The sequence below is a fragment of the Magnolia sinica genome, chromosome 1 (assembly GCF_029962835.1).
Source record: "Magnolia sinica isolate HGM2019 chromosome 1, MsV1, whole genome shotgun sequence".
Classification (NCBI taxonomy): domain Eukaryota; kingdom Viridiplantae; phylum Streptophyta; class Magnoliopsida; order Magnoliales; family Magnoliaceae; genus Magnolia; species Magnolia sinica.
The window spans coordinates 38,685,075-38,710,884 of NC_080573.1; the positions used below are offsets into that span (position 1 = coordinate 38,685,075).

The window sequence follows — 25,810 nt, forward strand, 5'->3', positions numbered from 1 at the left end:
TTGTCTTGTACTTCCTGAACACATCCAACATGCTTTTAAAGCATTTCTCCTAGTAAGACTGAGGAATAACAAACTTGTCCTACAAGAAAATTTGAGATTGAATTTAGTTGAAGCAAAAAAAGAAAAATAGTTAATTTATATCATAAGAAATTTTGTTGTATCTTACCTACAAGAGCTTTCAAAGTTCTTCTTGCTTACTCTTTGGCACTGCACGCCCATCCTTGATGGCAATAGAGACATGGGTGTGAACCAGATCTCCACTTCTTGTAGCCAACCTATGTGAGTGTTCGCCCACAGGTTGTCCAAATGCATTTAAGGCAATCACAAGCTTATTTTTTGACGACGATGAAGTTCCTAACACAAAACTCATATTGTATCAAAATAATATTATTTAAAACTATGTATGAAATTATCACAATAATAAGGTAATGAAGGAATTGTATTTACCTGCATTTTTTGATGTGTATGCTTGTAAAGTTGACATGTTCTCCTCAGCTATTGACATGTCCAAGCTCGCCTATAGACACAAATTTATATAAGAAGAAATCATCATGCAAATACAAATTCATTTATCAAGATATTTTTTACATCAGATAAAATGTCAAATGAATCAACACAAAGTATGATAACAAAAAAATTACCTACAACTCATACCTAATATCCTTTATAATACTTTCTAAATTTGTATTCTCACCACCAGAAGAGGAAAACATAGTCGGATCTTCAAGTGTGTCCACGTCTTTCGTCAATCTGTTTGAAGACATTAAAACAACAAACCATCCAGGCCTTGTTTGATCCCTAGAGTAGAAGACTTGCTTGGGATGCAAGTATGAATGGTTCATCTCCTTCCTTCTCATATCCTTTCAATTTCTCCATATTTACCATTACCAAATTTGACTTAGGATCAACAATGCATCCATTGGTCTTATCTTCCACTCTGACCCAATCACAATAAAATACCATATGAAGGAAGACAGTATAATCCAACTCGATCATCTGTTTTACTACTCCATAATAGGTAGCCTCATCTTCTTTGTAATTCTTATCTTTAGCACTTGCCCTGTATTTAGTGATGGCTTTCGTGGACACCCCGCTATTTTGTGTTGACTTAGTAGTCTCGTATTCACTTGGAGAGAATACAAAACCATTCACGCGATACTTGTTATAACATTTTGCCTTAAACGTAGGGCCATCTACTAATCGTTTCAATGTCAACTCGCCTTCAACAAACTCCAAGTGCAAATAAGAAAAAAGTAATAACTATATATGAACAAATATATCACTCAATGTTTTAAAATTAAATGAATAATTAGAAAAATACCTCCTTTCGTAACCAATTGATGAAATCATGTTCATTGTTCTTCGACACACTGCCCTTTCTTCTTTGCCCCTTTGATGTGGTCAGTACTAAATATATTTCATACTTCCTATATGAAATATATGGAAGTATTTATCTAGTTACCACACGTGATTCGATATTTTAGAAATTTATCTACTTACCTTTGCCATTCATAAATTACATTGTATCAATGTAGAACCCATCTACGTACTTGTTGATGTTGTATGTTAGTTAAGTATATATTCTTGCCATTATCCAAAGGCCTTTCATCACACACGCCATCCTCGTCCAGGAACGTTTGACGTGTATGCTTGTGACTTCCTCTCTCACCGTTTGACATGTACTCCATACAATATAAAATAGATTTTTCTACAATGTAACGCTCTGCAATATACCTTTCAGGATGTGTTGTATTCTTTACGTATCCTTTATAAATCTTCATTAACCTGATGGAGGCATCCAATTAATAATATATTGTTAATATATGACGACGATGAAGTCTAAATGAATCGCATCAAGGTTAGATATTTACCGTTTAAAAGAATACATCCACCAAAATCTAACTGGACCGCAACCTAATGCTTCGTCAGCTAGATGAACCATAAGGTGAAAGCTAATGACAAAGAATGGAGGAGGAAAAAACTTCTCCAAAACACACATTGCACAACAACACGTTGTTTGATGGCAATGATATTATCTGCGCTAATTGTCTTCAAGCACAGGACATTAAAGAAGTAACAAATGTGTTGAACAGTAGTTCGCAAAGTTTTATACTGTGAGAAAGCATGTTGTAGCAACACAGGTAGTTACTAACACATAATGACGTGATAATCATGCGACTTTAGTCCCTTTATCTCGAGAGTCTGTAAGTTCACAAGATGTTTAAATCTGGAACTATACCCTGTTAGAAACTTCAAGTCGTGCAATGTTTGACAAAACAATTCTTTCTCCTTGCGACTTAAAGTAAATGGTGCCTTTGGTTTAATAGTTTTGTCATCCGCTTCTTTCAGTCACAAGTCTTTCATTATGTTCATTCTTTTCAAATCTTCGCGTGCACTTACATCATCCTTAGTTTTATCTTTGACTTCTAGAATCGTCGACAGAAAATGGTCACCAACATTCTTTACAACATGCATTACATCCAAGTTATGGCAAACTGGTAACTCCTAGCAAAACACAATTATGATGGAATGTTAAGTTTTTATTCGCTGATATACATGTAAATGAAAGTAACAAGTTAAGGAAATCACCTTCCAATATGGCAGGTCGAATAGGATCGATCTTTTGTACCAAGCAGTTATATTCCCAATCAAATCATCACCATAATTTTTTCATTTCTTCCCCTTTGATTTACCGACATCCATCTGAATACCGATTACCTTCGCTTCAACCTCTGAACCACTTAACCGGTGAGAAGGTCTTCCTTCTTCTACTTTATTATTGAATGCCACTTTTGGGGTCCTAAAAACATGATTAATGGGAAGAAATCTTCAATGGCCCTGATAGTACTTCTTGCCACTCTTCAGCCGTTCAACGAGGGTTCCCTCAGCACAAACAGGGCAAGCATATTGTGCATGTGTAACACATCCTAATAAACTCCCATATGCAAGAAAATCATCAATTTCCCACATTAAAATGGCTTTCAAATTAAAAATTGTCTTTAAATGAGAATCATATGTTCACACTCCAATAAGCCATAAATTCTTCAACTCGTCAATCAACAGTTGTAGGTAGACATCAATTTCCTTACTCAGTTCCTTTGGACCCAGTATCAATACCGTTAACATTAAAAATTCTCTTTTCATACACATCGATGGGGGTAGATTATATGGCACTATAATGACATGCTAACAACTGTAGACACTACTAATATGTCTAAATGGGTTAAATCCATCAGTCACAAGCCCTAAACGCACATTACGGAATTCTTCAGCAAAACTTTGCCACTTGTTATTTATTACCATCTAACTTGATGAATCAGATGGATGTCGCATAATACCACTATATTCTTTCTATTGAGAATGCCAAGTCATTTGCTCCACTATCCATGACACACTAGAAAATAAAGAAAAAAAAATTGTTACTTTTTTTTTTAACAAAAGGTATATGAGATAATATTAAAATTATATTTAACATTGAATGCACACTAGTATAACCTCTGTAGCCTTGGTGCCAGGGGAAAATATCTCAAAACCTTCGATGGAACTCTACCGCTTTTTTTCTTTGCCAAGTAATCTGACCTCCATTCCGATGTATGACATGTTGGACAATTTTGTCTATCTTTATACTCTTTCCAATAAAGAATACAATCATTGGGACATGCATGTATAGTCTCATAAGTCATTCCTAATAAGTTGATCATCTTTTTCGTTTGATATGTGCTCACTGGAAACGTGTTTTCTACTGATAACAACTTCTTAATCAATTGAAGAAGATCATTAAAGTTGTTATCCGACCAACCATTACGTGCCTTTAAACTATACAACTCAACAGTAACCGATAATTTTGTGAGTTCTCTAAGGCAAAAAGGGTACAAAGCTTGTCTTGCATCATCAAATAAAGCCTTATATCTTTCTGCATCAAGGTCTTCATGACAATTTTCATTTCTTTTAAGATCATCCATAAGAGCATCAGCATGTTCTCCAATATTTCTAAATGCATCATTAACAAGTTCCTCCATTCTAGGATACTCATCATTGGATTGATCATCAAACGTCGATGCTGATGGTTGCTTGTTACTTTTGGCAAGACTTTCACCGTGAAAAATCCAATGTGTGTATGATTTATCAATACCGTTAATGAGCAAATGCTCATGAATTTGTCCAAGAGTGAACATCCCACTCCCATTTCTACATTTCACATACGGACACGAATAATGATTAAATCCACCACCGTTGTTCTTTGTAAACTCAATAAAATGCACAAGTCAATCCAAATATTCTAGACTTAACCTATGTTTGTCCATCCATGCTTTGTTACCTAATGATGACATTCTGCAACAAATGAGATAATCAAGTCAATTTTGATGTTAAGATGATGGTTGGAATCTACTGACTAAATGTGTTTAAAGTGAATAAAGAAATTCTGATGCATGCTTTAGTGAAATAAAACAAGTTTTTTATTTCCATTTTCAATCGCAAGTATGATAATGACTCGATATCCAATCAACTTTATATAACAACTTGCAACTTAACCTACTGGGAACCGTCATGCACCATAATATCTTACGGCAGAGCGGGTTCTGAGGAGTTATAAGTTGGGCTTCTAAGAAATCATATAAATGAAGCGACAAAATATAAAATAAGCATACCAAATTCAATATCAAATCCATTAAATTAAGTGCCTTCATAGGTATAAGCATAAAATAAGACTAGCAAACAAAAACAAAAGATACTGCGTATCTCTTTTAGACTCAATAGGCAGATTTGGTAGTCTCCATGCTAGGACCCTTGGGTCGACGTGAAAGCGGGCTCCAAAGGATCTACTACTCAAAGAACATGGCTAGAGGTGTTACCTCTTCTACCAAACGGGCTGTTATTCTAAAGAAATTTAAACTAAATAATAGAACCGTAAACAAGGCTCTGATACCAATTTCAAGGGGATGAACGGGAGTAAAAGAGAAAGAGTAAAGGGGAAAGTAATGTATAGCTACAAATATGTTTTTTTATAGCCATAATACTATTAAGTAGAGCAGTGCAGAAGGTTTACATACAAACCAATTACTAATTAAGATACTAACCCTAATGTTCTTCAGATCAAATTCAATATCAAATCCATTAAATTAAGTGCCTTCATAGGTATAAGCATAAAATAAGACTAGCAAACAAAAACAAAAAACACTGCATCTTTCTTTTAGACTCAACAGGCAGATCTGGTAGTTCCACACTAGGACCCTTGAGTCAACGTGAAAGTGTTCCAAAGGAGCTACTGCTCAGAAAACACGGCTAGAGGTGTTATCTCTTCTACCAAACGGGCTATTGTTTTAAAGAAATTTAAACTAAATAATATAACCGTAAACAAGGCTCTGATACCAGGTCATTGTACTTCAATAACAACCTCCTCACCCTTCAATCTTGCACAATGCATCTGATTTGCACCAACAAGGAAAAAAAGAAGAAGAAGAAAGTTTTTACACGTCTTCTCTCGATGCCCCCATTTAAAGGTTTCTTGCAAAGAGCTCTTGAAAGCAACAGATGGGTTTTCTTTATCCAACAGAATATAAATGAAGCAATAAAAATATAAATTAACCAAGACTATAGGTAAGCACACAATTATACCTGATTCAACAGGTTCTTATCTGCAGCTGGAGAAGTGAACTTCTAATAAGTATGATTATATTCTTGAAACAAAACAAGCAACATATTTCAATTCAAGCTATATCAAAACAAAATAGATATATGGTTCATTTGATTAAAGAGGCATTTAGCATTCTATTTTATAGAAGCATTTGATGCACCGCATAATGACTAATAATTTAGAGTTAAACCACAAAATTCCAAATTCAAACGAAAGAACCATAGTAAACAAAATCTGCTAGTGTAGTATACTCGTGTGTGTGGATCGCAACAAGATCCCTGTACATGTGAGTGGCAAAAAGATTTAGCTAGTGGGCCCCTGCATTACGAGTTGCCTCTATACCATTTGGTAACATACCGTGTACTGTCCTCATATAGTTTACATGCGAGACGAAATTTTGATAGCACCTCCCCATATTTTCCAGATATATGTAAAACTCAATACTAGTTGGTTGCCATATGTAATCCATTACACAAGGATAGAGGAAACCAATTAGTAAAAACCACATATCTGGAGAAAATATAGGGAGACGTTATCGAAATTCCAACTATATGTAAATTAAAAATGAGGACAACCTAAGTACATGATATGGTACCAAACTGTCCAAATGAGACAATTTAGGAATCCACAAAGAACAAGCATTTTCAGTCGAATGATTGTACTTGTTCAATATAAATTCCTAAATATGGGGGTTCATTGCTAAACCACTAGGTGGCCTAAATACTAATTAACAACATCAGTTAACAAATAATCATAAGCATAAATATTTAAAAAACAAATATTGAAATATATAAGAAAAAGAATGAGATAATGATCCAAAACTTCTGGCCCCCAATTTTTATTTTATTTTTTTGACAGTGGGCATTCAATTTCCACTGTTTCCTGTGATGTGGTCTACTTGACCTTTGGATCTGCCTCATTGAAATGAGGATCATGACCTAAAGTCAGCTAGCAGAACAGAACAGACAGACTTTCTAGATAAGCCATATACATTGCAGTGGGCTCTACATGAAATTCACACCTCTTGGTTTTTGGTGTTAAAAAAGAAAAACATGAAGGTTAGCATTGAATAATAGTGTTCAAATTACATTGGTAAATAATTATTACCTATTTACCTGTATTTACCATAGTGAATTAAAAATATACAAGTATTTACCATAATGATTTAAAAAACAGACACATGCAAGTCTGTGTAAGGTTGGCCCACTCAAGTGCTGAATCAGACTGGTTTTTGGGATCCAGGCCAAGTAAACAATGGTCTACCTGATGGACTGCATGGATTCCATGCACGGTAGTTACCTAGGTGACACAAGTGTTTCCCTGCTGGCAGGGCTTGATGGTGTATACAACCAGTACCAAGAAATTGTGTGCCTATCTCAAGATTAACTCAAACCTAAGACGGTCCATAAACCAAATCTTTACATAAATTCAATTTCCTGAATATGAGATTGTAGGAGATAAAACTGAACGGTTCTAGTGGAAACATTCTACAGTTCAAAGTCAAGAAACAGATGCCCATCAATCATCATTTAAAATTGCTGCGGTAAATGTGATTTTGAGAAGATGGCTGATGGGACCCACCTTTTAGACAAATTAAACCAAGGGTTCGACTTACAAGTTCGTAAACATCAAGCATTATACTCTGCCCAAGTTTCAAATAGTTCCTAACATTTCTTGTGACTGGAATTTCACTCATTGCTCTTCCGGTAGATATATACTTCCAGTAGTTGGGAGTTTAACTACTGCTTTTCTCATGTCTCTAGAAATTCTGACAACAAAGGGAAAAAAAAAAAAAAAAGACATGCCATAACACCAATAGGATAACGACGTTCCGTTCTGGCACAATAACAAGTCCAGTCCAAACGCCCAGCACAAAGGAGTCTAGTCCAAACACTTAGCACAAAAACAAGGCCAGTCCAAACACTTGGCATAAAAGAACACTGGTCCAAATGCCTAGCACAATAACAAGTTCAGTCCAAATGTCTGCTACAAAAATGAATATACATCTTGTAAAGACCTAATACGAAAGATACATCATCTAAGGACAGGCAATAGGTAGCTTGTAAGAATAATACAGAAGAGATGCACAACAATATGTAATGAAGAGATTCCTTTCTATCCGGTAGATAGATGGTTGGAAAAGATAAGGACACCAGATCCACACAACAAGGGTGTCGTCAGCTCTGCGACACCGAAACCCCCTAAATTCGTTTCTCTGCTAGTTGTCGACGAAATATCGGCGAAATATCGGCGATTTTTTCGAGATGGGCGATATTATCGGAATATGCATTTCGTACTCCATTATCGACGAAATATCGGGAGATATTATCGGCGTCCGTCAGATATTTTCAGAATCTCGACTGTAGCCACCAACCCCACGAGAAAACTGTAGCCCCTACCCCTCTTTTCGGCGATAAATATTGGGGATATCGGGGAAAAAAATTTTCAAAGTGATTTTCGTACCTGGTTAATCGGAAGTCGGAACCGGAGCTGGAAGAGGAGCTTCTCGATCAACAGAGCCGGTATGTGTATGCAAAACCCCTCTTTTCTTGCCATCTCCCTTCTTTTCTCGACAGAGCTTCTCGGTTTTTTAAATTTCTTGCTTCGAGCGAAAATCCTTGAAATCGGATTTCACACCGAGCGAAATCGCTCTCGCAATGGCAAATCAGATTTCGCGGAGTGAAAATCCCTCTCACGGTGAGGAGTTCGCGTCGAGCGAAGGTGAAAATGAAATACTTCTAAGCTTGGGAGGTAAATCCGACGGCCGCTGTGCGAGTACGCTCCTATCTAATTCAAGGGGTTGAGCCCAAAAATTTAAGCATATCCAAAACTTCCGTGGCCCCAAGGATTTTGCAACAGTAGATGTACAATTCAACTATTTCCTGCGGTGTGGTCTAGCCATGATGTATTTGGGCCCCACCATGATGTATTTGTATTATCCACTCAGTTCATCAATTTTTGTAGATCATTGCAGGGCTTTATCCCAAAAATGAGATGGATAAAAGTATCAGGTGGACCACACCACAGGAAAATAATAGTAATTGGATATCCATCACTTAAATCCTCCTAAGGCCCACGATACTGTTTATTTGACATCCAATCTGTTAATTAGGTCATATAGACCCAGATTAAGGGAAAAAAAGATCAGGTTGTTCCAAAACCTTCATGGCCCTCAAAAAGTTTTGAATGGTCAAAGTTCATCCAACACTATTTCTTGTAATGTGGTCCAATTGACATTTGGATATACCTGTTTTTTTTTTTCTATACAATAAAATTATCTATAAAAATAGATGGACGGAATGGATGAAACACATACCTTGTTGTGGGGCCCACAGAGCACGGCAGGGGAGTAGCCAATCAGTTTCCAAAGCTCAAGTGAGCCGTACTATATGAAAAATGTGGCTAGGAAAATTCCGACCGTCGAAACCTTCCTGGGGTTCAACAGTGATGTTTAGATGCCATCGGTACCGTTAATAATGTCATTACTATTGGGATGAACTCAAACAAAAAAATATTAGCTGAATCAAAACTTATGTGGCCCCACGAATATTTCAACTGTGGACGTTTAATTATCACGTTTTAGGCTTACTTGAGATTTAGATACGGTTAGTTTTTTGCATCATGTCCTAAAATAAACTCACAAAACGGATGGACGAGGAGGATTTATCACAAATATCACAGTAGGCCCCACCTAAGCTTGCAGCGCAGGAAGGAAAACCGAGTCCTGCGCTGCTGTTGAAAGGGGATGGCTGTTTGCGTAGGAAGCGGATTGCGTACTGAGTAAATTCTGTGGGGTCCACCTTGATTTATGTATTTTATCCACTCCGTGCATCCATTTTACATGATAATTTTAGGGCTTGAACCAAAAAATGAAATATATCCAAACCTCAATTGGACCACACCACAGGAAACAGTGTGAATTGAACATTTAACATCGAAAATTTCTTGGGGCCCCCAGAAGTTCTGGATCAAGCTTGTATTTTCTATTTCCCTTCATCCATGTTTTAGTGATCTTATGAACAGGTTAGATGAGAAATAAACGTCACTATGGGCCCTATGAAGGTTTCAACGGTGGAAATCATTATTCCAACTGTTTCTTGTGGTATGGTCCACTTGATCTTTTGGTATGCTTAAATTTTTGTCTCAACCCCTAAAATAAAATGGAAAAATGGATGGACGGCGTGGATAGACCAGATACATTCACAATGGGCCCAACAGAGTTTACTCAGTACGATAAGAGCGTACTGAGTAACTCAGCACGCAATCCGATTTCGTTTGCGTACTACGTAAGGCATTCTAACCGTACTAAGTAAACTCTGTGGGGTCCACCATGATTTATGTATTTTATCCAGTCTGTCTATCCATTTTACAAGATAATTTTAGGGCCTTCTATCAAAACAGAAGGATATACAAGGCTAAAATGGACCACACTATAGGAAACAATGTGAATTGAAGTTATACCGTTGAAAATTTCTTGGGGGCCACAGAAGTTTTGGAACAAGATTATATTTGTTTTTTCCTTTCATCCATGTTTGTTTGATCTCATGAACAGTTTGGATGAAAAATAAACATCACTGTGGGGCATAGAAAGGTTTCAACGGTGGAAATCATTATTTCCACTATTTCCTGTGGTATGGCCCACTTGAGATTTATATAACCTTCAATTTTGGGCTCAACGCCTAAAATGAGACAGAAAAACGTATGGAAGGTGTGGATAAACCACATAAATTCACAGTGGGCCCAACTGAGTTTACTCAGTACAATAAGAGTTAACTCAGTAAGCAAACCAATTTCAGGGGCATTGGCTACAGATTAAAGCTGTAGCTAAAAACTGTAGCCAAAAGAAGCAGATTGGCTACGCCCCCTACCATCAGCCATGGATGGTGGTTGATGCTCTGTGGGCCCCACCATGATGAATGTGTTTCATCTATGCCGTCCAACTATTTTCCTACATCATTTGATAGAATGAGACCAAAACTTAGGTATATAACAGTCTCAAGTGGACCACATTATTGGAAAAGGCGTTGAATAAGCTTCAACTATTATAAACTTTTTGAGGGCCATAAAAGTTTTGGATCAAGCTTATCTTTGTTTTTTCCCTTCATCTGGATCTGTATGACCTAATCAACAGATTGGATGTCAAGTAAACAGTACAGCCATCTTTAGGAGGATTTTAATGGTGGATATGCAATCACAGTCCCTATTTTCTATGGTGGGATCCACTTGAACTTTATTATGGGCCACAAAAGATTGGATATTTGTTTTTTCACTTCATCTAGATTTATGTAACCTTGTCAACGGGTTGGATGGAAAATAAACATTGTGGACACATTATGGTGGGTCCTAATAAGCGTTTAATGGTGGACCGTACAATCACAACCGTTTCCTTTTGCATTGTCCACCTGAGACTATATCTGTTTCATTTTTTTTTTCCAATACTCATCATGTTGTATGTATAAATCACAATAGGCCCCTTAAAGTTTACTTAGTATGTAATCTGCAAACTCTTTCCTCAATTGTAATTAATAAGAAATTTTGATTTGATCTAACATCTTAACCCTTGAAATGATTTGGGCTTATTACACTGAATACGAGCCGATGCACCTTTTTTGTCAATTATTGCAAATTTGTATACTACTAGGGAGCAAAATGTCGTCTGGATCGGGAAAAGGAGGAGCACGGGACATTGGGTGGAAACATGGACGGCCAGTGGAGGGAAATAAATATGGAGCCATATGCAACTATTGTGGCCAAGTGATACGGAGTGGGGGAGTGTCTAGGCTAAAGGAACATTTGGCAGGGGGATACAAGAATGTGAAAGACTGTCCAAGTGTAACAAGGCCAGTGAGAGAGGAGATGAGAACAGTCTTAACTGAAGCGAAGTCACGCAAGCTGCAGCAAAGGGATTGGGAGAGGAATATGAGGGAGGAGCTACGAGGCACCGGATGGGGAGCACGATGATGACGAGGATGAGGGGATCGTGTACCCCGATGACTGTGTTACGGCTCAAGAAAGGAGTGATTTTAGACAAGTGATTCGTGAGTCTCGGGCTTCAGAGTGGGAGGGGGAGCAAAGAAGACGGATTGATGAGAGTAGGTCGTCGTTGGGACGTCCCGACATGAGGCTGGTGGGAGCAGCAGACGATTTGAGGGAGGCAGCAGGCATGGCCTACAACGCACGCAAAGCGCTCGTGTCCTAGATGCACCCATCGCAGGCGTTAATCAAAAAAGATTAAAAAATATGTGGAGCAAGGGGCTCAGGGAGAAAGTGGGTGGCGCTATATCTAGGTGGTTCATCTCGAGCCATGTACCAGCAAATGCAGCAGCCAGTCCTCACTTCAAAAATATGATTGAGGAGGTGCAGCGTGTCGGGCCCGGCGTAAAGCCTCCCACGCCACAAGAGATTCTTGGCGTCTACCTCGATCGGGAGCACGAGGAGATGCAGGCTTGGGTACGTGGACTCAAGCCGAACTAGAAGCAGTATGGGGTAACAATCATGTGTGATGGGTAGACAGGACCCACGAAATTGTCCATTATCAATTTCATGGTGTACTGTAGAGGACAACCAGTTTTCCTCAAATCCATTAATGCATCGGTCAAAATAAAAGAGCACGAATACATATATGCTCTCCTAAAATGAGTGATTAGAGAGGGTGGGTACCAGAATGTTGTCCAAGTTGTGACGGATAATGGCAGTGCGTTCGTTAAGGCGGGGAAGAAATTGATGAAGTTCAATCTCTATTAGACCCCGTGTGCCGCACATTGCATTGATTTAATGCCCGAGGAGATAGGCTAGAGGGATTCTGTCAAGAAAACTATCCAGGATGCGAGGAGAGTGACAAACTTTATATACAATCACTCATGGTTGTTGGCTGCAATGTGTGAGTGTTGTGGAGGGGACATCGTTAGACCAGGCGCGACACGGTTCGCCACGAACTTCATTGCACTCGACAGCTTATACAGGCACCGCGTGGGTCTGAGAAATTTGTTCAGATCCGAGAAATACATGGAGTGGAATCAAAAGAAGACCAGGGGTGCAAAGACCTGTTCGAAGATAATGCTTTCTGATTCCTTTTAGGAAAAGGTTCACAACATCGTTTCCTTTCTGCATCCGATGTACAAGGTCCTACGAGCCGTAGATAATGAGATGTGGCCTTCGATGGGGTCAATGTATGAGCTTATGAGAATTATGAGACGGGGGACAATGACTGCAATCCCCACTTCGTATCAGTGGGTGATCGATATCATCGATCGTCGATGGACTGGGACTCTCGAGCATCCACTCCACCAAGCTGGTAAGTTTGTTAATACAACTGAGTACTTTAAGCATCACTTCTGTTTGCATGTTAATACAACTGAGTAACTAATATTTGGGTTTCAGCATACTACCTGAATCCCAAATTTCATTATAAACGTCGGCTCCATGAGAATAAAGATTTGACGATGGCCGTCCACGAGGCGTTCGAACGATTGTTCCCAGAATCAACAGCGATAACCAGGTAATGCAATAAAATTTCTTCCTTATAGCCTCTAGAAATATGGGTGATTAAAAATAATAACATGTGAATCCGTGTTTACAGTCGTTGCGGTTTAGGGATGCAAGGGGTACGTTCTCATCCGCACTAGCAAAAGCATCGACTGAAACGATGATGCCATGTGAGTATGGTAACATAATTAGGTAATTGCATTTTTTATTTAAACTTCAAACTAAAACAAGCTCCTCATGGATATATAGGTGAGTGGTGGGCGATGTATGGAGTCGACACGCCCGCACTACAGTTATTGGCAGTCCGTGTTCTCGCACAGACTGTATCCTCCTCACCGTGTGAGAGGAACTGGAGCACATGGTCACTCATACACACCAACAAGAGGAACAGACTAGCATATGAGAAGCTGCAAAAGCTCGTTTACTGCCATTACAATATGAAGTTAAGAGAGAGACAGTTGCGGGTAGACCGAGACATGGAGGAAAATCAAGACCCGTTAGACCTATTGTCTATAGGTAACATGGCACAGATAAGTGATGATGATGAGGACCCACTTTATGAGTGGGTCAAATCAGCTGATTTAGATGATGCGGAGGGAGGCCCTGCTCCACAGGTAGCCGAGGGAGCAGCAGCTCTGGGTATCGATGTCGATCAAGTAGTAGAGGAACAAAAGGCGGATACAGACTCCTTTGATCCTTTGGTGAGGAGTTCGGCACGTTCCAATCAGGGTGAGGAAGCATCTTCACGGCCTCCTCCTCATCATCAAGTTGTAGTGAGTGATGATGATGATGAGACTCAACCCCCACTTGACACTGGTCCTGGGGACGACGACGACGATGATGATGGTGATGAAGGAGGGGACAGAGGCACCGACACTAGTATAGGTGGTACTAGTAGGGGTGGGGGTGGCAGTGGTGGGGGGTACACGACGGCTCAGAGCCAACGATCCGTTGGCCAGTTCACTGAGGAGCAGAGCTTTGACCATGCCACTCAGGACGGGGATCATGGATCTCGTCCACCATCCAGGGCGAGAGCATCAGAGCCCAGATATATGTTCGAACGTCGTTCGAAGAAGAAAGCCGGACGCGCCGCGGCTGATGCTCTCACACGCAGCTTGTCATCTATGGACATAAGTTCAGATCAGGGGAGCTCCACCTCTGTCCCACCTTATGCTTATGGGGGATATCACGGGTATGACCATGACAGCTGTGACATTCAGTCATGCTCATCTACCCATGGGTACAGGCAGCCGGAAGATAGTTCTTCGAGTCATGACCCTTTGACAGGAGGATATTCGGGGAACCCATATGACTGACAGCAATACTATCAAGGGGTCAGGGTTGGACTTGATCTGTTCCCTTAGTACCCTGCTCAAGAAATGTCGTCGATATATGTCACGCAATTCTCACGTTTAGGTGTTCTCGTACAGTTTGGGGAGGATGACTATCAGAGGTACATAAGAGAGTTCCTCAATTGGTACGAGAGGAGAATGACCTGGGAACAGTACTGCCAATATGTTGGGCAGTAAGATTACTCTCAACTGCCACGGGATCCGGACAATGATTACGAGCCACCTCGTCACTCTATGTGGGGATGAAACATGGCCAGAAATGTGTATTTTTTTCAATTCATTTACTTTTGCATGTCTTAATTGTTGTAAGCTTGCATTTGTATTATATAAACTAATTTTGGTTACTATTTGAGTGATTTCTTACGACAACGCATACTCTTTGGCCCCCATTAAATGAAAATTTCTAATTTAATGCATTCTTTTTGCAAAATTTTCATTCTTGAATATGTAAATATGTGTATTTAGGCATGTCCTAAAGTTTCACTGAAAAATTCCACCATTTCCCCCATATTTCCCCCTTTTTCCCTGCATTTCTGGTTATCGGCAATAGGTAGCTTGTAAGAATAATACAGAAGAGATGCACAACAATATGTAATGAAGAGATTCCTTTCTATCCGGTAGATAGATGGTTGGAAAAGATAAGGACACCAGATCCACACAACAAGTTTTAGAGTTCTACCAATGGGGCTTTGGATTTGATATTTGCAATAGGGATTTTTGGTGTCGGACAGAAATGAAAATCTGGATGATGGGTTTTGATGACGTTAACAACAGTGGGTGGCAGCGGAGATGGGAAGAGCCATCTACTATAACAGAAGGGATGGGGTTCAACAATAACAAAGCAGATTAAGCTTATAGAAAATCAGGCTGATCTGCTAACTACGTGGGCTGCACCTGTGTGTTGAGTCAGGTCGTCCATATAAAGTGTACTCACCTAACCAGCAAAACAACTTGACTTTTGTTTCAAGTCATCATCGTGATGGGGTCTGTCATTTTAAGGGGATAGATAGGCCGATACTGCAAGTTGTGATAGATTGCCCCTCATCTTCATTAGGGAATGATCACATGAATTTGAGCTTATGGTAATAATTACACTTTTCCAGAAAAAATAAAAAAAAAATAATAAAAAATAAATAAATAAAATTTAAAAATTTTAAAAAAAAATAAAATCTCAAAAGTCTTCATTGGGGAATGATCACATGAATTTGAAATCATGATAATAAAAATCCTTTCAAGTTGTGTAGGCTCATCATTGATGTTTAAGCATGCTTATTTTCCTTGGATTTCCTTACTTAGAACTTATAATATCACTTGCAAGCAGTCAACTATTAGTGAAAGAGAAAGCATCAAATTCAGCCAATTTAATAGCTAACGAATAGCCAACTGTTGTTGAAAAGAAACACTAAGTAAATCTCCAATTGAAGATGAGCCCCAGCCAACAACTTTTGGCCAAAACAGAACTGCTGAGCATACACACTCAAGAGAGAAAAGCAGAGAATGCATTGGCTCCTTACCCCTAGCTGAGCATACACACTTAATCTATGTTCTTTTACATGCGATGAAGAGGAATAATAATATGAGCTCCCTAGTGGCTGCCCAAGCAGCTTATCGCTTCTGCCACCCCTCATGATGGTCATCCAGACTACTCATCTTGAAGGTCCAACTGCAGAGGCTGCTCAGAAATAACATGGAAATCTTACTCATCTGTGATTTCTCCATCTGTGCAATTATAAACCATGACCCAGGAATACAATATTTAGCTCACCTTAGCTTGAACGGTGAGGATCTTGATGAGTGAGATTTTTGCCATGTATACTCTAATTTTGACCTTGCTAATGGCTAAACACCAAACCAGTAATTATAAAATAAGGTTTCGCACATCCGTTTCTTGCATCTGTTTCTCAGACTGGTAGCTATGGTCTGGAGCATCAGGTGGGTGGGGCAGAAGTGGCAAGCCTTCTTAGCATTCCTGTTACAAGGAAGGAGATGCTGCGTCATATCTTGAACTATTGCTATGTAAAAACTGAGGAATCGAATTCAATCCAACAGGGAATGTAGATACTATTCTTTCTTCAGTTGTGATTACAGAGACTTACGGTTGATACTTGTGATTCATCAGTCTATTGCAAGGACTTGAATGGAACCTATATAACTATAACCTGCAACTGTCTGTCCACTATCAAAACATGCAAGGAAACAATCTTCAAGGACTAAACTAAAAAATGTTCTGATGTGTGCTACACTGCTACTCTGTATGGCCCAAGATGAGAATATGAGAGCCTCTACAAGGAAAAGGCAAAATTGGCCCATGTGGTTTACATTACGGTGCCTTGACCTCTTGGAACTTGTGAAGGGACGCTCTATCATCTGAATGCATAAATTGAAACTGTTCACATCATTTAAAGGTTGTCACCATTTACGAAGTAGAGCCTTCTCTTTTAGTTCACCAGATATTTTTAGCTCTAGAATGTATTAATGAGCCTAGGCCTCCATCAATGCTCAGAACTACCAGGAGTTACATGTACATAGTACATTACATCTCATTCATGTCAGGGCTTGCATTTATTCTCCTATATCTTTTGGTCAATGTATCTTACATTCCTATTTACCAAGGTAACTCAAGTTCTTTTATTTTTGTGGTGCCTTACTGAATGGGTTATATCCTTATCTAAATGAAGAAAGTCGGATGTATTTTAGAGATAAACTGCCACAAAATACAGTTGGATAATTATGTCCATTCACCAATCCAACAAACGACAAAAGGAAATATATGCCTTATTGTGTGCTCTCTAGAACTGTTGTTGAAATGTTTTACACATCCTATGTAGTACCTGGAATATTAGATGATATGCTCAGAAGATGTCACAGGTGACCAAATCAGAGATCTACAGCATTTTGGTCATTTAAGAGTTGTATTGTAGAAAAGATAGGCAGTGAATATGTAGATAAACTGGATAAGATACAGATTCAAAAAGGTTTTGGCACTACAAAATTTGACAATTATAGGATCAAGAAACCGTAGCACTTACAAAGTCCTCTAATCGGGGCCCAATACTTTGGGGTAGCCCACAAGCTAAGAGAGATTGCATGTGCGTATAGGCATATGCGATCGCACATGATCACATATGCGATTCGACAACATTGAGCAGGCCACATGTGCAAGATGTGGTGGGACACAATGTATTTTGACTTGGCAATGACATGTGGTTGGTAAATTAACGATTCAAAGAAGATTCGTGCCATTCTTCACTTGGAAATGTTGAGAACAAGTGTCATTACATTTCCTAGGCATGGATGATTCATGAAAAAAGATGAGACATGAGCAAAGATGGCATGCTGGTGGTCCAAAGGTAGATCGAGACATGGGTCGACGAACGGTCGGTGAGCAAGGACGCCAGAGGCGATAGGTAGGCAGCTATTGAGATGTGAGAAAGGCGATAGAGGTGGTGACAGGAAAAGTTGTCAGGCTTAATCAAGGCGGCCAATAACAAGAGATGGGAGAGAGCAGGCAGAATATTAGGAGGGGAAAACATGACATCATAGGGAAGGACAAAAGCAACTCTCAGAAGGGGGGATGAACAGGAGGGAAGGAGCAGAGAAAGGGTATCAAGAAAGGAGATAGGAGGAAGGAAGAAAGGGGTGAGGGAGAAGATGAAGAGGTGAGGGAGGAGGGGGAGCACAGGGAATGGGTACAAGTTCAGAGGAAAAGGAAACCTTCAAGGACTAGGAGTGGGGAAGAAGGAAAGAGGACCTTATCAAAGCTCCCAACACTGCTCATTAAGAACTACTTGGATGGTTGGTTGAAGAAGCATTTTGAAAGGGAGTGCGGCACAGTGGAGTGCGTGAAGGAGGTGGTGATTCCTCAATCAAGGGGATTCGTGTGGGGTTTTTCTTTTGTTAGAATGGAGAGGGAGGAGGCAGTGAAGGGAGCTATTGCAACAATGAATGAAAGTTAAATTGGAAGAAAGCAGCCATTGGTGAAGAAGGCGAAGTATGGGCTAGAGGTCATCAATCGTCTGGTGTCACAATAGGCAGAGGGGGGAGAGAAGACTAAAGGGAAATCAAGGGAGATAACTAAAGAAGCAAAGGAGGTTTGTGCTAAAGGGGAGCCATCATGGGGGGAAGCAGATCCTTCAGAGATGTGGTAGCTAGCAAAGGTTTGCGGCGGGAAGCAACGAAGGAGGAAAGTTTGAAGGAGAAAGGAGCAATCGCTCAAACAATCTCTAACTGGACTTGAAGGTGGGAGGAAGATGGTCCTACAATATACGTCCATCCTCAAGCCCCAAAGAATGCTCGAATGACCTTTCAGTCGTACCTGGTCGTCTCCGTTTACACTAGGGCTTTATTAGAGGTAGTGGGAGAATGGCTTGAAAGCAATTGTGGGGTGGACACAGAGGAACGAATGTTGGTGTGACTAAGTAGATAGAAGTCCTGGTATCGCTCTGGATGCAAGCAGAGGTGGAGCGCATCATTCTCGCAGGTAACCTATTCAGGGATTGGTTAGTGTCTTCGATATGCAGATAGACGGTTGGTCTGAGATGGGAAGAAGGGTGTTTCCAACTTGAGGGCTTGCCTTTGGCACTGTAGTTGTGAGAGGTTTTTCTGAAAATTGGAGTGTGCTTAAGGGAGGTTGTTGCCATAGATCTCAAGTCAAAGAATTGCACAGAGCTTAGGGTAGTGAGATTGTGAATTCAGAGACAAAAGCAAAAACCGGTGCCGGAGAACGTGGCAGTGGGGGTGAGCAACATAAGAGTGGTTGTGAAGTTGGTTCGGGAGTAAAGCTTTGTTGAGTATACCAGAACGACAAATGGTCGCTTAAAGAACTCGGTGTTGTCGAAGGAAGGAAGACACATCGCATATGGGGCAAAAGGAGTATCATCCCTATGGTCAGCGGACTACGAAACATCCAAGGTGCCACAAGTTGGGAGGAGAGAAACGACAAAGGGGTGGGCGGACACATGTGAGAAGGGAGGCTTACCAAGGCCAGACATCTGATGGAGGCAAGGTGCACACGCATGGTGTCGTAGTGGCCATTACAGGGCCGTAAAGGTCATTACATAAAGGTAACGATGGCAATCATTACACGTTACAGGGTCATAATGGGCGTTATAGAAAAAATGACCTGTAATGGCCCTTAGAGCCCCATAACGGCCCATTGCGCCCCCGGTAAAGGCCGTAACGGTCCATTACGGGGCCAATATAGGTTTTTCATTACGCCCCCCGGTAAAGGCCATAACGGTCCATTACGGGGCTAATATAGGTTTTTCATTTTTTATCAATAAAAAAAGAGACCGTAACAAACGATACAACCCGTTTCGTAAAGGTAATAGTGATGGCTGTTACAATCACTGTTACCATAACAAAATACCTTGTCACACAGCATCTCGCATGCACACATAGCAAGGGGAATCAAAAGACATCGCCTGTGCTACGGTGAAAGGGACAATTGTCGTCTTGTCTTGCCACGCAAAAGAAGGCTGGAAGTCATACAAGTGGTTGAAAGGGGAGACAAGGGGCGAGATGCAGCCTCTTCAAGACACATGTTGAGGAGCGATGGGGCCTTAATTGTGACAGGGACAAACGTCCTCTCTCAGGATAAAGCATTGGAGGTGGCGACTCCATGTGACACCACACAGTCATTAGGTCTGTTAATAGGACTGAAAGGGGAGGGAGGGCAAGGCATGTCTCTTTTAGAGCTCCCGAGAGAGCCTTTGCAAAGGCTTGTGCAAAGTTGCTACATGCAAGAAAAAATCCCAAAGAGATTCATGTGCAATGTCAGTTAAATTGTGGCCAGTATTCAAAATATCAATATCACACTATGTATCGCACCCTTGGGATACAGAAACGTATCAGTTATCACATGGGACATATTGTTTGTATCGCATAATTTATTGCACTTTTTGGGAAACATGGGGAAACATTGGGGAAATGGTTGAATTTTTCAATGAAACTTCAGGGATTGTTAAAAAGGACCTTAATACACACTTTTAAATCATAATATCTTAAAAAAAAGGTGCACATAATAAGTTTCCATTGTATTGGGTCCTAAGCTATGCGATGTTTAATTGAACTAATGCAACTATATTTAAATTGAATGCATAACATTTATAAATGTATCAAAGACATGTATGAAAGCACAACCAATTCATTAAAAAACAAAAGAAGTAAAAATTGAGAAATATATATATATATATCAATGATGTGTACTGCTTGTGGCTTAGACCCACAGAGTTGTGTGGTGGCTCATAATCATCATCTCCATCTCAATGGGATTGTGAATAGTACTGCTCCTCCACAAATCGACAATACTGTGCCCAGGCATAGTAGAGTGGTACCAGTTAAGATATTCCCTAACATAACGCAGGTACTCATCCTCTTCGAACTAAATCAATACGCTCATCCGTGGGTACTGCATAATCATCATGGTCTGTGGCTGATATGGATCTGGGAATGGCACATATGAAGCTCCTTGGTATCCATATTGCTAGCCATATTCATACTACTGCTTATATCCCCGCCCATATACAGAAGTGAACTCCTGGCCATAGTTGAAAAACGATGTGCCGTAACTGCTGGAGTCACGCGTATCCACTAGGTCCATATCCATACCCATATTGTAGTACAGAACTCGAGCTACTCTCATGTGTTTGTGATCCATATCCATGTTGTGGCTTGTAACTCAAGTTCCCCTCCCTCATCCATGATCCAAATCTAGAGCCACCTCGCTTGTCACAAACGGTTGTGTCCCTCATGCATTTTGCCAGTAGCTTCTCAAAATTTAAAAGCTTCTGAATCTGCTTTTTCTTCAATAGCCTTTGATGCTTGTATGTCTTATTGCAGATAAGATGGGGTCGTGGTTATATTGAATAAGAACCATGGTCAGGGTCCTGCGTGGCATGATCGGAATCCTCCTCCCCAGTGAAAGGGCTAAGAGGCCTCTGATCCTGACTCCCACCCTCACTGCCACCATCCCCATTCGCCATCATCACCACCATCGTTACTGTCATCAAAGTCATTAATCATCATCACCTTCATCGTTGTCATCACCATCACCAGACCCACCCCCCGCATCACTCTCTAACTCAGTCTCAGTGTCAGACAATGTCTCCACTCCACGTGTCCCACATGATAGCGACTGCAGCAGGCTGCCCTTCGGACTCTTCATCAATGGGTCGAATGCCTCATTAGGAGACCTCTGCTGCTCCACATGTATGTCAACATGAATTCCTTGTGTTGCTACCTCCGCCGCAACATGTGGATCTGGTCGCCCATCCAAGGTATCCTAGTCATTTGACTAACCCACTGGTAAACTGGGTCTTCCTCCTCATCCTCAACATATGCATGATGTCCGAACGTCATCAGGTCAAGTGGGTCTTCCCGTACTTTTCTTCTTCTTTCGGCGCATAGCAGCCTCTCTCGTAACTTCATATTGTAGTGACAATACACTAGCTTTCGAAGCCACTCATACCCTAGTCTACTGCACTTATTTGTGTGGATAATAAAGAACGTACTCCGTCTATTATTGCATGCACCTACGGACAACCAGTCGCTGTAAAACCTTACAGTCAGTCCCGTACATGGACTACCATTCACCTGCGTATCATAAAATTCTTTCATTAGTTTTAGATTTTTTAAAATAATATGAAATTTAAGTTTACCACAATAACTCACATGTCATCATGATGTTTCTTGACTTCACCACAGGGTGGCACCCAAACATTCCAAACGCGTCATGGAATCTAACAATCTATTGATGGCATATGGCAACCAAGATAAGTATAGAATGGTTGAGATGAAGATAAAGAGAATGTAAGTGCAGAACATATTTACCTCACTACCAAAGGTGTCTTTCCCCATACAGTCGGGGAATAAGTGATCGTACACCTCATGTAGAGCCCTCTTTAATATATTGTCTTCGTAAAGATTCCGACTGTAGTGGTATATGGGATTCAGGAAATACGCTGAAAACCAACATCTACACATCAATACAACCGTCGTTTATTATTGCATATAGAAAAAAAAAAATCATGTAAGTAATTACCAACCTGATGTACTTGGTGAGAAAGTGTCATTTCCTAATGGTCGTCTATTATTGCATGCACCTACTTATATACGTTGAGAGCTTTAGCCTTGATGGCCTCTTTCATCAACTGTATGGACGGATACAACGACCCCATCGACGGATTTGTCTCATTGTCCACCATCCTCGACACCAGATAAATGGGCTCTAGAATACCCACTACACTTCGCACGTGATCCCATAACGTATTTGTCAACACCGGCTCCTTGATTCTCCAAGTTATTCTCTTCACCCTCTTTTTTCATTCTTCATAGTCACGAGAGGCAAAAAGCTCGCGTTAACCCCCATTTATGTTTGAGGAGGCTACTTAAGACTATAATTTGTGGAGAACCGTGTCTCCCCGGGGCACACTATATCCCCACCACACCTCTCGCGCATCACGGCTAATAACCATGTGTGATTATATATGAAGTTTGTGATGAGTCGTGCATCAGTAATAACGATCTTCAACGATAGCCTATCACCGATTCCCTCCAACATGAGATCGATGCAATGGGTTGCGCAGGAGGTCCAATACATATGATACTTGTTCTGAATATCCTTCCCCGCCTTGACAAATGCACTCCCATTGTCTGTAACAAACTGCACAATGTTTCTCCTCCCAACATCTTACATGGCATTGTGCATTAGTTTGTAAATGTAGTTTGAATCTTTAATATAATTACACGCTTCTATAGACTTTAGGAAAGCCATCTGTCTCCTACAATAGACCATAAAATTTATGAGCAACATCTTCATCGGTCCAGTCCAATCATCACACATGATGGTGCAGTCGAACATCTCCTATGACTACTTACATGAATCTACGTATGTCTTCATCTCTACATATTCATCATCCAAATACTTCCCTATGATCTCAAAGGGCGTGAGCGCACACCCTCACCCCATGTTGCACTTCACTTATCATATTCTTGATGTGCGGGCTTACTGTAGCATTCGCAGGGATTTGATCATAGATATATATATATAATAAAATAAAATAAAAACTTCGTTATAAACTTTCCAACTTTCTTCCTCACATCCCCTCAACTAAACATATCTTTTAATTTCTTTTGTGTCCCTCCTACCATTTTGTACATCCTCGGATCTGAGGGTAGATCCGGCACCCGCATGCTATTGCTACTGCTACTGCTCATGCCCTATAATCCTCCCTGCCTACTACCCTCCCTTTCACCACCCCTAGAACTCCCCCCTGCTCCACTCCCCCCACCATGCTCATGGATAAACCCCTCAAATCGAGGCCTATTCGTGTCCCACCTCCTTTCCCGATCCCTCTCCCATTGATCCCATATGGACTCTTAAACTGCGCATCTATATTCAGGATCATCATCGTCATCGAGATCCACTACATACTCGTCATCTACATATGGCGGCCGCCCTAACTCCTCCCTCATCTCCCTCTCTTGTGCATGTCGTTCATCTTTTGTCTTCATTTTTTTTTTCAATATGGTCCTCATCTCTTCTCGCACATCCTGTGGGCACTTAGAGAAATCCATAACATTGCGATACCTTCCTGTTAAATACTCCTTCAAGCGGGTTACCTCCTCACTCCTCGATACATGGCCACATAAATTACATATACTTCCGAATCGATTATCGGGAGTGGGCCAGCTGTATCGCTACCCTATATCAGGTTCTCCCTCTTCCTCTCCACATATTTTATCTATAAAAGAATGTTATATTAATACTTGTTAGGTCCCACCTTGGTGCATGTGTTGTATATCCATGTTGCCCATCCATTTTGCTAGATTATTTTAAGGAACGGTCCTAAAAATGAGAATTATCCAAATCTCAGGTGGAACACACAGTAGGGATTTCCACCATTAGAAATGTCGTGGGGCCCACAAAAGTTTTGGATTGCATAAAATTACCGGGAAATAGATGGATAGCGTGGATAAAACATAAACATCATGGTGGGGCCATAGAGCTTCATCCAATAGGCAATAAGCAATTTAAGACAAAAACACATGCAATATATAGTAAGACATCAAAATTAGATAGTCTCATGCATCAGTATGTAGAAAGAATTAGGAAATCAAGAATCTTCATGATATATCGTGCAAGGCCCATAGAGCAGTGTCAGTAGCCACCTAGTTACTGACATGTCCCCAAGATCCACTGAGGTGGGTGGGACCCCTAACTTTAGGGGCCACTGTGATATATCATAGAAATGTTTGTATTGCATGATATATCGTAAAATATTGCACAATTATCTTCGATATCATGGATACCATCGAAACTATCACGCATTTTTTTCGGATTTTATCACAGACTCATGGGTTTACTGCGAAGTCTGTCACGGACTCACGAGTCTACTGTAGCCAACAACCAACGACGACGATAAAAGGCCAAAGGTGGGGTTGTGTAATTACCGAAAAATCGAAAAAAGAATTTTTTTTAATTTAAAAATAAATTTTTTTTTTTAAAAAAAAGAGGAAAAACTGGAGGGGATTTCGGTACCTGTAGATGAAGATTGCATGATCGGAGGTCGAATTTGGTGGGCCACTCCAATCGATAGCAGTAATTACGATTTTTCCTATTTCTTTTTCTTCGAATCGATACAGCAACAAAGATTTCAGTGAGAAATCGAGTTTGATTAAGGAGAAGATTTGGGGATTTCTCGCAACGGAGATTTCGGCGAGAAATCAGGCTGGCTTGAGGAGAATATTTGGGAATTTTAGGGTTCCGAAAGATCCGAAACCCTCTTACCGCTTTCGAAATGGTGGCTTCAACAGAAGCTTTCTACATAGAAATCGGATTGCGTACTAGTTACTTAGTATGCTCTTATCGTACTAAGACAACCTATGGGGCCCACTGTGAATGTATGTGGTTTATCCACACCATCCAACCGTTTTTACAGCTCATTTAAGGGGTTGAGCCCAAAATTGAAGCATATCCAAAGCTCAAGTGGACCATACCACATGAAACGGTGGGAATAATGATTTCAACCGTCGAAACCTTGCCAGGCCCCACAGTGATGTTCATTTGTCATCCAACCTGTTCATAAGATCACAGAAACAGGGATGAAGGGAAAACATAAATATAAGCTTGATTCATAACTTCTATGGCCCTCAAGAATTTTTCAATGGTATACGTTCAATTCGCACTATTTCCCGTGGCGTGGTCCATTTAAGATTTGGATATGCTTCAATTTTAGGCTCAAGCCCTGAAATTATCTGTTGAAATGGAAGGAAGGAGTTGGATAAAATATATAAATCACGGTGGACCCCATAGAGTTTACTAAGTACACGATAATAA

General features: G+C 40.4%; 2 protein-coding genes across 3 annotated transcripts in view; one reads left to right on the top strand and one right to left on the bottom strand.

The window, feature by feature from the left end:
• LOC131246310 (ABC transporter B family member 4-like) overlaps window positions 1-25,810 on the bottom strand; it is a 62,925-nt gene that overhangs the window by 23,199 nt on the left and 13,916 nt on the right. The window contains exon 2 of one of the 2 annotated variants that reach the window (XR_009171319.1): window positions 1,322-1,785. The exons of the other annotated variant lie outside the window; for it this stretch is intronic. The gene's annotated coding sequence lies outside the window, so the exon portion shown is untranslated. The remainder of the gene's footprint in view (window positions 1-1,321; window positions 1,786-25,810) is intronic. 2 annotated transcript variants of the gene reach the window in all.
• On the top strand, window positions 11,593-14,445 carry LOC131246303 (serine/threonine-protein kinase 1-like). The gene is made up of 2 exons (XM_058246271.1): window positions 11,593-12,141; window positions 13,528-14,445. The coding sequence occupies exon 2, from the start codon at window positions 13,558-13,560 to the stop codon at window positions 14,434-14,436; it is 879 nt and encodes a 292-aa protein (XP_058102254.1). The 5' UTR covers window positions 11,593-12,141; window positions 13,528-13,557; the 3' UTR covers window positions 14,437-14,445.